The sequence below is a fragment of the Sus scrofa genome, chromosome 7, assembly GCF_000003025.6.
Source record: "Sus scrofa isolate TJ Tabasco breed Duroc chromosome 7, Sscrofa11.1, whole genome shotgun sequence".
In the NCBI taxonomy this organism is placed as follows: domain Eukaryota; kingdom Metazoa; phylum Chordata; class Mammalia; order Artiodactyla; family Suidae; genus Sus; species Sus scrofa.
Window position 1 is genome coordinate 99,130,179 of NC_010449.5, and position 12,629 is coordinate 99,142,807.

The 12,629-nt window shown below is 49.4% G+C and overlaps 1 protein-coding gene across 3 annotated transcripts in view; it reads right to left on the reverse strand.

Annotated features, from left to right (window-relative positions):
* Window positions 3,695-12,629, reverse strand: part of TGFB3 (transforming growth factor beta 3) — a 28,367-nt gene continuing 19,432 nt past the window's right edge. For all 3 annotated transcript variants that reach the window (XM_005666355.3, XM_013978322.2, NM_214198.1), the window contains 4 exon segments: window positions 10,023-10,130; window positions 8,124-8,292; window positions 5,851-6,004; window positions 3,695-4,937 (listed from right to left, as the gene is read on the reverse strand). In XM_005666355.3, the coding sequence (XP_005666412.1) occupies window positions 4,779-4,937; window positions 5,851-6,004; window positions 8,124-8,292; window positions 10,023-10,130 (590 nt within the window). In that variant the 3' untranslated portion in view covers window positions 3,695-4,778.

The window sequence follows — 12,629 nt, forward strand, 5'->3', positions numbered from 1 at the left end:
TCAGTAATGCCAACTAATCCAAGCCTTGCTATCGATTAATAAACCCGTCCCCCCCATCATTTCAGACACTTAGTGGTGACTGTCTCTTGCAGATCCTACTCACACCAAAAGATGAACCACAAAGACGTGGAGGAAAAACTTGCTCACTATGCCATCCTCCTGGTGTGTGACTGCCAGTGAAGCATCCACCAGCGCTGCAAGGGGTCCAGAGTATTTTCTGCTGCCTCAGTCCCCAATGCCTTCCAGCAGAAGTGGCGGCAGATGGTTGCCTATCACCAATCCAGACTTTTCCTGAGACGACAGGAAAACCTCTCAGCTGGCTTTCGATGGAACTTGGCTTGGGGACATTCAGCTGATGCGTGATATACCCCATCAGAGCACACGTGTATCTTTTTCCCCTTTCACCACACCCCCCCCGCCCCCGCTTAGGTCTTCTCTGCCCCTCTCCTGCTACCACACAGAGATGATATAAAAGAGGCTCTTTGGCTATTTGTATTTTGCTTCCTCTTCTTTTCCAGACTGCAGTATTAAACTTTACCTCCTACAAGCCTAAAATCCCAACAACATTATCTACCAAAGTTGTTCTTCCCTTTCCAGAGGGTTTAGGGGAAGGGGGCACTTACATCATGAGGTTCCCAGAGAGAAGAGAAAAATCGGTGTGCTGCTGACCACCTGAGCCATAGTAAAGGTACCCTTTGGAATTATTGATTTCTAAAATTAATAAAGTAAGTCTATTTTTATTTTCTTTTTTTCCATTTACTAATTTCCCAACAGTCAGTATTCACAGACAAGACTGAAAGGGGACCAACTTATTTCATTTCTTTGTCAGGCAGTTTTTCAAACTTCAGTTAAGAAGTCTGAGCTCTAGGAGTTCCCGTCATGGTGCAGTGGTTAACAAATCTGACTAGGAACCATGCGGCTGTGGGTTCAATCCTGGCCTTGCTCAGTGGGTTAAGGATCCAGCGTTGCCATGAGCTGTGGTGTAGGTCTCAGACGCAGCTCGGATCCCAAGTTGCTGTGGCTGTGGTGTAGGCCGGTGCCTACAGCTCCGATTCGACCCCTAGCCTGGGAACCTCCATATGTCACAGGAGGCAAAAAGACAAAAAGAAAAAAGAAAAAAAGAAAATGAAATCTGAGCTCTAAAGAGATATTTCATTCTTATATTTGGTCTCAGCAGATGGTGGGTCCAGTCTGTTCCCCAGGGCAGCTCCCGCACAGGAAAGCTGGTACTGGCGGGTGCCTCTATTATCAGACCAAGGCAGACAGGCCCTCCAGTGGCACATGGGGCTGTGGCCAGTTGTACAGTGTTCACCTTAACAGTGCGTCCGAACACTGCCCCACAGCCCCGTTGCTTTCTGCTTGACCTCTGCTCTCTTGCTTCCTCCTCTGTCCCAGGTCCTCTCTCTGGCTTCCACTGAAGAAAAGGCTGAAAGGTGGGCTGCAGAGCCCACTGAAGGCTGACCTAGCTGCCGCAGGGAGTCGTCGGGTGAGAATCCAGCATCTGGGGTTTCCATGAGATGCTATAGATTAAACATTGAAACTAAAAGAAAAAGGACACCCGAAAAGGCAGAGAAAGAGGGACTCGATTGCTTTCTTAGTGAGTCCAACAGGTCTGAGCGCACTGGCACACTCCGTCTGCTTGTGAGGGATAAGGTCTCTCAGCTGCAGGAGAGCAGAGAGAATGTGTTCCAGATGTTCCTGGGACTTCTGGTTAACAGTGTGAGGACTGTCTTGGTTATGAACTGGTGGGGAGACAGATTAGAATTCTCTCCTAGTCCCCTGTGATGTGTAGAATTGGGAAATAAGGTGTTTGGGGAGCCTCACCACATGGGTCTTTTGCAAAAGCGTAAGAGGGTATGAGCCCAGTAAGAGGGTATGAGCCAAGCAGCTAGAGTGTTTGGAATTGCCCTAGGAAACCACCAGAATTGCATCCTCAAGCAAATTTCTCACTGGGGGCGTCACGTGCTGATCAGGCATAAGATCAGACTTCAGCTCTCTCCCTTCATGTACCCAAGTGCCTTAATGTCATTACTCCTGGAACTTGACTGGGTAATAAAACAGGCAAATCACATGATCCTCCCTCCTTACCTTCCCCAAAACAAGCGTGTATCTTTAAAGGTGGACAGACGGTGGTTCAAGTCTCTATGGTGCCTATAAGTGGCGTGAGGAATGGGGAGGCTGGGCCTCAGACCCCTGCCCATGTTTGCATCATCTGAGTAAGATAAGAATAGAGCTCTAACATAAAAGGCAGCTTTGGAATGACCGTTCTATTTTCTTTGGGACGCTTCGGGAAACACTGCTCATTGCCTTGATTTGTTAGGATGAACCACAGGCCAGCATTCTGGGCATGTCCTCTGAGGCTAGATAAAAAGGAAGATTTCTTCTAGGGCCAGAAAGATTATTTCTCTCTTCCTTATTTAAGCCTCAAGGACCAACGATGTCAGGTATAAGGCCCTGCTTCTCAAAATATAGTTTTAGGTAAGCTGAGTCCTAAAGACATCTCTAAAGCTGCAGCCTGAAACTGTCTATTTTAAATAAGCACCGTGTGGTTCTCATGCCCACCAAAAATTGAGCATAACTGCCATCCATGAAGAGACTCTGCGATTTGGGGTAGCTCTGGCTGTGGCTGAAGAGCTAGGCATGCTGCCTCCCCTCTCCAGACCCAGTGGCTCCCATGGGTCAGATGGAACGCAATCCACCAGCCAGGATTTCAGGGCGGGGGTATTGCCCCCAAAATGCAGAAGTAAATGGGAGCCACATGGGATAGAGGCTAAGTGAGGAGCTCTTAGAATTGGTTGGGCATAGACAAAGCAGGAAAAAAGTCTTGCTGACCAAATTCTTGAGTTCAATTTGGGACAACTCCAGAAGGAGCAAGGTATACACGTACCTACACACACACACCACACACACACACACACACACACGTGCAAACGTATTGTGCACATCCTTCACCTTGTAAATTCTAGCTTCGGATGGATTTTTTTTTTTTTTTTTTTTTTAACCAGTGGTAAAGTGATTTCAATGGAGAAACATGCTTTTCAGGAACTGGCACATGGTTCCTCACTCCCTGCAAATAGTTGCTTCAGGTGGATATGAAACCACAAAACAATTCTGTGTTGCTCAGATATCAGTGACCTCTAAAGAGAACTACGGGATTGTGCTTTCCTTGCCTCTCCCATCTCCAGATCCCTGGCAAGAGGCCCCTCCTCTGAATAGGCGTCCCTGGTGAGCTCCCCTGGCCTCAGCTTGAGAACAGAATCAGCCTCATATTCTTAGGCCATGTGCCACAGACAGTTTCTCTAATTCTCACCTGATTTTGAGGGTGAGATGATATTTTCAAAACTGGCGATGTTGGTCATTTATAGTGAATTTGCAAACCAGCATATTTCCATATGCGAGGATGCACACCAAGTGATATTGCCTGCTGTTAAATGGAGGTCAGATGCATATACTTCCTGCTAATCTGAGCCGCGCGCGGCCTCTGTGTGTCTGAGAAAAACATGCCCTGCAAGAGGGAAGGGGACACAGACAGCAGTGCAGTCCTCTCCAGCGGCGGAGGCAGCACGGTGTGCCACCATCTGGGGTTTGCAAAGCCAGCAGTGTATTCAGTGCATGAGATTCCAGTCACCTCTGATTAGTAGATGCGAACATGGCATTAAGAAGAGGGTAATTAAGGATACTTAGCAAGTCAGACTTACACCTTAGAATAAGGCCTTTATTGTTTAGAAACAATCTTCCAGAAGATGAAATGATCCAAGATTCCCCAAAAAATATTTATTTATACAAAGATTTTTGAGAGTAATATTTGTATTTGTCTTTATACCTCAGTCTATGCATCTGGGGCCAAGTCATTGTGTGGCACGTGTGCAATTTCCCCGCACGCCTCACACGTTGTAGCACCTGCTTCCAGGAACACCAGATGAGCACAAGGTCTTAGAGGGGTCAGGAGAGGAAACCCATAATGCCCCAGGGCTGCACAGACCCACACTCCAGAAATGTGCGCCCTGACCTGGAAGGTGTCTAGCCAAATGTCCAAGGAGAAATACAATCAAGGAAGAAGGCGAGAGGAGGAACCCAGGGGGCAGAACAGAGAGGGTTAATTTCCCACCCTCTGCTTCTGAGTTCAGCATATCCATAGGGCCCAATATAGTGGACGGCCCGGGAACTACCTTACCTGGATTTTCTCCCTGTAGTGACCCTTGATGCTGACTGATGTCCATGGGACAATTTGCAAAACTAACAGATTTGTCCTTAACCCCAGGTAAGTATAAGGTACAGTTCTGGGACTTTGTCTTGGGAACCTGTCTGAAGAAAAACACTTGCCTTGTATGACGTAATCCAGATTCCCTAGAGCAGACTTGGGGCGGCGATGAGCCATCTGACCTCAGCTCCAAGCATCTTCCAGTCTGGCCCTGTCCTGGCCATTCTCTGCCCTTCCTCCTCCCTTGGGTATCCCAAATCCCATGGCCCCACGCGGCATCCGCTTGCCATCCCTCTTCCTCTGTCCCCACCACCTCTGTCTACGTCACAGAAAATCCGTGTGTTCTGAAGAGTTCAACCTTCCCCTAATCAAACCCACACTTTCTTTACTACAGTGATTCTCAGAGCCAGCAAGAAAGAGAAATGTTCCGAAAGGGAACCTCCGTCTCGGCCACTTGCGTGGAGCTGAAGGTTGTGGGCTCCAGGCCTCGAGGTGAGGTCTGTTGCTTTTGTGTTTCCCGAGGAGCAGGCAGGCAGGCAGTGGCAATTCTCCTCCCTCTCTGGGTGGCAGGCGGGGCTCAGCTGCACTTGCAGGACTTCACCACCATGTTAGAGAGCTGCTCCACCTTGGCGGTCCTCCCGACGTAGTACAGGATGGTCAGGGGCTCCAGGTCCTGGGGCACGCAGCACGGAGAGGCCGAGGCTTCGGGGTTCAGGGTGTTGTACAGCCCCAGCACCTGCAGAGGGATGCGTCACTTAGGGCCTGGAGAGCCAGGCCTGGGGCCTGGGGCCCAGGGATCCCGTGGGGTCTGGGGGCTGCTCCAGAGACTGAACAAGTGGCAAACCGGGCACCAATGCCGCCTCAGAGGAATTGGCAGAACATGGTTTGGGTAAATCAGTGGTTGCCGTTCACCCACACGGGATGCTGCACATGGCATGAGCAAAACCCAGTTACTAGGGGGCTTTGAATGGATCATGAAATTCTCTTGGCTGTGAACAAACAGCCCTATATTGGTGCTTCCTAGTTGTAACTGGTCACTTTGGTAAGACACGTTCTCACTAAACACGGCCTTGGGCCGTTCAGTAAGGGCCAGAGGATGGGGCCCCAGACGGGACACGGTAGGAAGGAGCTCTAAGGAAATATGCTTCCCAAACGTTTCCCAAATACTGCCCTCTCTTGGATTCCCCTTGAGGGAAAAACAAGCTAGTTTCAGAGTCTTCCCTCTCTCCCTCGCTTCCCTTTGTTTCTTTCTTCTAGGCCTTTGTTTCCTTCTTCTAGGCGCTTCCTATTGTCTTTCAAAATAACTTTTCTACGTTCAAAAGGAGAGAGTTCTTTATCTGCTAGTAGAAGCCTTTCAACCCCAGCATCTCTTTCAACCCCAGCATCTCTGACATAGAGGGTAGCTTTGTGAGAGCCAATCAAGTTCCATAGTACAAAAAGCAAATTAAAAGTCTGGTTAAAACTATGGATGAAATTTTAAAGGGTAAATTGTGACCCACTAGAGTTGGGCCAATGTGCCAGTTTCAGAACCCTCACCAAAGGGATTGTACACAGACCGCCAGGTTGACATCTGCTCATTTAGCACACAGCGCTTCATGCATGCTTTTAATAGCCCCCGGCGCCCCACACGGCCTGCCCCTGCTCCATACCGAGCTGTGGGTTGTGTCTGCACTGCGGAGGTACGGGCAAGGGCCTGAGCAGAAGTTGGCATAGTAGCCCTTAGGTTCATGGACCCACTTCCAGCCCAGATCCTGTCGGAAGTCAATGTAGAGAGGGCGCACACAGCAGTTCTCCTCCAAATTGCTGCAATAACAACAACAAATTTATAGAAAATCAACCTGAAACGAAATCACCAATATGAAAAACTTCATAAATGGCTTCCTTATTTGCACTTGGCGTCTTTACTGGTCATCGTAAGAGGTGGTTCTAATCAGTAGAATATTAGCTGCAATGGCATTTTCCTTTTTGAAGACCAGGATCCCAAGAACATAGGCACAGATACCTACATACAGTGATAATGTATGAAGAAGAGAAAAGAGGCAAAAGTTGCCCTCCCCCTTTTACATTGCAAATTAAAACCAAGACTTGAAGTGCCTTACATAAAATCCAGCACTGAATGCTATTAGCCAGCTCAGTTTTGTTGAGGTTGGCTTTATTTTTACCTTCTATCTAATGTACACAGCTTGTATTCTCTAGAAGATGACTGCTTTGTCTAAATCTAGAAGCTACTGAATCAAAACAAGGCATCCTTCTGGGAGACTCATGATTCCTGGATTACCCCACATGTGATCATCAGGCCGCTTTAATTCTGTTGCCTACGGAAATCCATTTGGCAAGACCTCTTGCCAAGTGGGCATCTGGCCTGTACATCTATATCTACTGAGACCTAGAATTTGCCTCTACCCAAGGCAACTATTGGCCAAAAGCTGGCTTTTGTGGGTTCCAAAAGTGAACCATAGCAGATGCTTTTGTTTATCTACTCAAGCCATTCCAGTCCCCCTCCTCCCTTGCCACCTCCTGTCACAACCTGGAACCCCAGATACTTGTTTTCTTGGCCTCCCTTGCAGGTAGGGATGGACATGTAACCTAGCAATGACCAGTCATATCTAAGAAGAAATATGCAGTGGGTGAGGGCAAATTCTGGCAAAGATATTCGATTCTTTCAGTCACAGATGGAAGAGGAAAGCTGCTGGTTCTGCTCTTTCCCTCCTCTTCTTGTCTCAAACATGGACAAGATGCCTGAAGCTCTGGCAGTCACTGTGACCATAAGCAAGAAGATGAAAATCCAACATACTGAGCCTGGCAGCCTGGAGAGAAAGAAAGCCTGTGTCCTCAAGGGTATAAGTAAGCAGCCAGACCAACCCTGGACCTGCTGCTACACGCTTCTTGGTAACAGGAAATCCTCTGTGGTTTAAGCCACTGTCACTTGCAGCCAAGAGCATCCGTTCCTAATTGACTAAGAGCCACACAGAACAAATCGACATGCCACCTTCAGACAGCTGGAGGCAACCACACTGCCTCTCCTTCATGTCCTGTTCCCCAAGCTCGACATCCTCAGCTCATCCAGAAGTCATGGTTCCAACTCTAAAGATTTCCCAGTTCATTCTCCCCAGCTCCGGGCATCCTCCTCTCCAGCCAAACCGGCCCATTCATGTTCCTTCCTTTACTGGAAGTGCTTCCTCCTCTCACATCCCTATGTACCCAAGCCTCACTCATCCCTGAAGACTCAGCTCCAATTCCACACCCTTTGACACCTTTCCTGCATCCATAGAGGAGCTCCTGTTCCATTTCGTAAAGAACTTGAGACCTTCCCGTGGATGTGGTCATTTTCTACCTTTCAGTAATTGGTACATGTGCTTTTTTTATTCCCCCTCCCTTATAAGTGAGAAACCAAACTACCCCGAAATAAGAGAGGATGCTCTTTTTTCATCTCTTTACAGTGCCACCCCACTCCTTCCGATTCAGGTTATAATTTCTTGAGCTCAAATTCTCTGCTGCACATGGAGACATCCGATTTTCCCTCATCCCGTAGTATCCTTGGCCCCTTCGTGGGGAACTGAGCCCTTCTTTAATGGAAATCTCTGCCTGAATCTCCCCGCCACACAAACATACCCTACAAGTCACTTTCAACCATGAAAACCATGGAGAGGCCAAGCCTCTCCAATCCAAAGCACTTTAGCAGCATCCTCCTCCTCCTCCTCTGCTTTGTCTAGACCCTTCCAGAGTTGAGCTGCGGAAAAACAGCGGTGCTCCCAGAACAACAGAAAGAGACTTGTAAGAGATGCTAAATCGGCATTGGGATTTCTGCGAAACGCATCAGGGACCCTCAGCTGGGCACAGCCTAGCCCGGGGCCTGACCCCCAGGAGGCACACAGTCAGCATTGTGTAGGAGGTCACGGGGGCCAGGTGGGCCCAGGCTTACCGGAAGCAGTAGTTGGTGTCCAGGGCCCGCTTCTTCCTCTGAGCCCCCAGGCCTGGGTTGTCTAGCCGGTCTGGAGGAATCATCATGAGGATTAGATGAGGGCTGTGTTCCTTCTTCTTCTTAAGTCGCCCCAGGTCTCCACGGCCCGGATCATCCTCACTGTCCACACCTGCAGAAGGGTGGAAGGTGACGGTCCCCTGTTTAAGGAGGGCGGGTGGGGGAGGCTGCTTTCTCGTCCCTGCTCAGGAGGAGGGATGGAGCAGTCTTCGAGGGAGCCGAGGGTAGGATGCAGCATCATGCTAACATCCGGCTGCCAGAAGGAACCCGGTGGAGGCGGAGGAGCCTATATCCAGGGAACCCGTACGATGCCCCTGATTGAATCCCCCATGACTGCTGTGCATACATCTTCCAGAGGGCAGAGGGCCCTTCTCAAGATGCCTCCTGGGGGACCTTCAGGGACCATGAAGCCTCCCTGTCACTGGGCAGTGCTAAGACATTCCTTTGGGCTGTCAGTTTAGATTCTGAGACCTAGGGTATGAGTTTCTCTTATAATCTGAACTGGTCAAGATGGCGCAGAAGTTTCACCTATGATTTAAAGTGTCACAAGTTAAAATCGTTCGGACGGGAACCAGAGGAACCAGAATGAATGATCGTTAACATTCAAACTGCACTTAGAGTTTCAAAAGTGTTTCTTCTGTAAAACTCAGATGAGATCAGGAAGTGTATGATAAACAGCTTAGCAGACAAACTCTGGAAGGAAAACCTGCTATTTCATCTGCAAAGACTAAAAACTGCATTAGAAAGAGTCTGAACTAAAAGAAGATTTCTTTTGTGACAGCTGCCAGCTGTTGTCCATCTCCACTAGGGACAGGAACATGAGGAGCTGAGTTTGCATGGTGACAGGAGGGACTGGGACCTCGTGCAGGGGCCCTGGGACTGCAAGATAAACGGGAAACTGGATCTCAGATTTCCTTTTTTGAAAATATTGATGAACAAGATGACTGTTTACCAAAGTGAGAGGGTTTCACCCTAACCTGGCCTGTAGGTAAGAACGCCACAGTTCTTTGGAGCTCTTAGGTTCTGTGGTTCTGTGATTAGGATGTCAAATGCTCTGCTTTTGAAAATTTAAAAAAAAGAAAAAAAGGCTCTGAAACAAAGCCCGTGATGGGTGAAAGAACTGCCCAGGGCTGGAAATCCAAGAGAGGCCTGCCCCTTTTTCCAGACCTGCCTCTGATCTCAGGCTTTAACTTGGTTGCTTTGACCTTGACAAACCACCTGGCCTCAGGTGTGCCTCAGTTACCCGAAGCGGGGCTCTGAAAGGAAAATGGAACTTCCCTGAAATCCAGAGACTGTCTGGCAAAACCAGAAATGACTCTCAACTATTTTGCCATCTCAGCCCAAACCCCTGAGGCCCGAAGCCATCGTTTCACACCCAGATGACTGATCGGGTGGGCCCTGCGACATGTGGCAAGTCCAGCAGTCAGAGCACTCGACTTCACAGCCACCAACGTTCATTTCTTTTAGGGAAAGGGAAGACAAGTGTTATTTCATGAGCATCCGTCACTATTTCACATTTGTTATTTAATTTTGTGACAACCCCGTGAAAGAGGGTCTCTCACTTCCATTTTACCGACTGAGCTCAGAGAAGTGGACCAGCTTGCCCGCATCCTGTCAGGCCTCTCATCACCATGACACTGCCCTCCAGATGCTAATGTGGCCTCAATTGCCATGAACTGAAAGGCACACTCCTTGCATGAGAGGCAAGGCAGAACCCCTCAAGTACAAAATAGTTGGCTAGCTCTGTGAGGGAGCTCGGTTCCTCTCCTTGGGGTCTGGCAGGGGGTCTATTCTGGCTCATCAACTGCCCCCCCACCCTCCCATACACATCTTTTCTGTTACCTTTGAATTTGATTTCCATCACCTCTTGAATGTTTTCCAAGATATCCCCGTTGGGCTGAAAGGTGTGACACGGACAATGAATGCTGATTTCCAGACCCAAGTTGGATTCTGCAAAATAAGACACAGAGTCAGTGAGAAACGCAGCTTTGTGTGAGGCGGAGGTGTACCCACCGGCCACACCCGGGAGGGCCAGGGCCTTGACTGAGGGTCACGGGAGACAAAGTGCGTCAAGGCTGTGGCAGCGCTTCACACGCCTGCTGCCACATTCCGCATACTCCTGTTCCCTCACCAACAACCAGATGGAGGCGTAAACCAGCCGCCATTGTGAAGGAGAATTTTCATCGTCATCTCTTTTCGAAGGATGGTATTAGGAAAATATTGTCACCAACCCACGAGGGAACAAAAGAATGAGGAGACAGGAAAGAAGGAAATGACCAGTCACACCCGCTTTGTGTTGGTTGGGCGAGGAGATATTTGAGGCAAGCCGGTGAGAAATGATGCAGGGGAGAGGCTGAGGGACAGAGAGAGACCAGGGGAAAGGGGAGATGGAAGAATGTCGGAGCAGAGAGGCCTTGATTCAAAAGGCCACGAACTCAGAGGGTCACACGCTGGAAGGAAGGTGGCACAGTCTGAGCTCTAGGATTCAAAATCAGGAAGCAAGGCTGGAGCAAGTTCTCCTGCAGGCAGGCAGCAGCATCAGTCAAGGTGAGACGCCGGCCACCAGGGCTGTGACTGCAGGCAGAGGGAGTGGAAGGTTCCAGAGGAGGGAAAGGCAAATTGCAGTTACAACTGGCTGCATTTTCCGTACGGAACAGGGATGTGATGAGGTTCCTTTGGAGTTTCTTCTTTGGGAATCCTTCTTCACCTTAACAGGGGAGCTGGAAAGATGGGTGTGGGTGGCTCGCGGAGGGAAAACCACCAGCTCAGGAAGACAGTTGCGAAATGAGAGCAGGTGGGAGGAGGTGGCGGAGGGCCACGGCCAAGGGTCCAGGTGGCGTGACCTCAGGAAGGACAAGTGTGAGGAAGCTTGGAGGGGCCAGCGTTTGGTGACTGACATTCTGCAGCCAAAAAGGCGAGTTCTGCCCCTTGCTCCTTTTGGTTGTGGGACCAGGTATTTGGGGAACTAAAATTGGGAAAACAAGGAAATTAATAAAAGGGGGGGAATGAAGTGGAAAGAGAAAGGGAAGAAAAGAAATGAAAAACTGAACTGAACCCGGTAGTGTTGTCCAAAGAAACCAGGCAAAATCTGCTATCATGTCAATTCTGGTGGGTAAGACTCAATCAAGGGAGCCCTATTGATGCAGGGCAGCAGCCAGCTGTGGTCAGGTATTGAGTTCAGGGTCAGCATTTCCAGGAGCTAGGTGATTCATTGTTCTCTGAGGTCACCCCGTTCTGTGTGAGCATCCATCTTTGGGGCCAGCCTGGGCTTTTCCTGAAATATGGTGTCATCAGGGAAAAACCCTGAAGGGTCCAGGCCAGTTGTGTATCCTTCTGGTGGCCAGAATGGCTCAAGCCCAGAGATACCAGTCACTGTTAGGCAGGCCTGGATGTCCCAGTTCTACTGGTTAAAAACCAGCTCAGTCCCTTCTTCCATAAACTCTATACCAAGTCAGGGCAGCTTCTGGGATACACTGACACCTGCTGAGCATGAAGAGGTCTGTTCCCAAAGGTTAGCTGTAGTGGGGAGGGGAGGGGCCAAGGAAGCTGAACCCCAGACGGAGAACAAGACGTGAACAGAGAGGGAGCCCTAAGGAGTGTCACCTTCCTGGCAGCTGAAATAGGTGCATAAAACACCTTCACAGGGAAGGGAAGCCCTGTTCCTGAAGGGTTTACGTATGCTGGGAGAGACCTGGAGTGTACATGTTCCATGCCTGTGAGTTAAAAAGTCAAGATACAGACACATTGTGGCTCAGGGGTTAAGAACCCAACTAGTATTCACGAGGATGCGATCCCTGGCCTTGCTCAGTGGGTTCAGACAGAATCCAACATTGCTGCAAGCTATGGTGCGGGTCGCAGATGCGGCTCGGATCCTACATTGCTATGGCTATGGTGTAGGCCAGCAGCTACAGCTCAGATTCAGCCCCAGCCTGGGAACTTCCATATGTTGCAGGTATGGCCCTGAAAAAAAAAAAAAAAAAAAAAAAAAAAGCCACAGACACATGTGTTGGAGGGAGTTCGGGGTAGGTGCAGGGGTGAGTGTGAGATGGTGGCCTGCTTGGCTAACAGGCTCTGTCTAGCATTTGTCTAGCATTTGTTGAGTGTTGCTACTGCTCTAAGACTCTATGTGCACTGACTCATTGATGTAATCTCCATGCTAATCCTACAGAGCAGGAACAATTATTGCCCCACCCCTACCCACCATTATACAGATGAGGACACTGAGGCTTAGGAAACTGAATGCCCTGTGCCCAGTATCCAACCAATAAGTGGTAGAACCAAGACTCAAACACAAGAAGCCTCATATCAGAGCCACACCCCTAACTGTTAGGGACAAAGGGGGCCTAGCAGAGACCACCAAGGAAGATGCCCACCATTCACAGAGATAGAAAATGGTCGTGTTTTCCCAGTGTGCCCCCTGTCCTGAGCCACCACCCAGCCTGCTAGGGG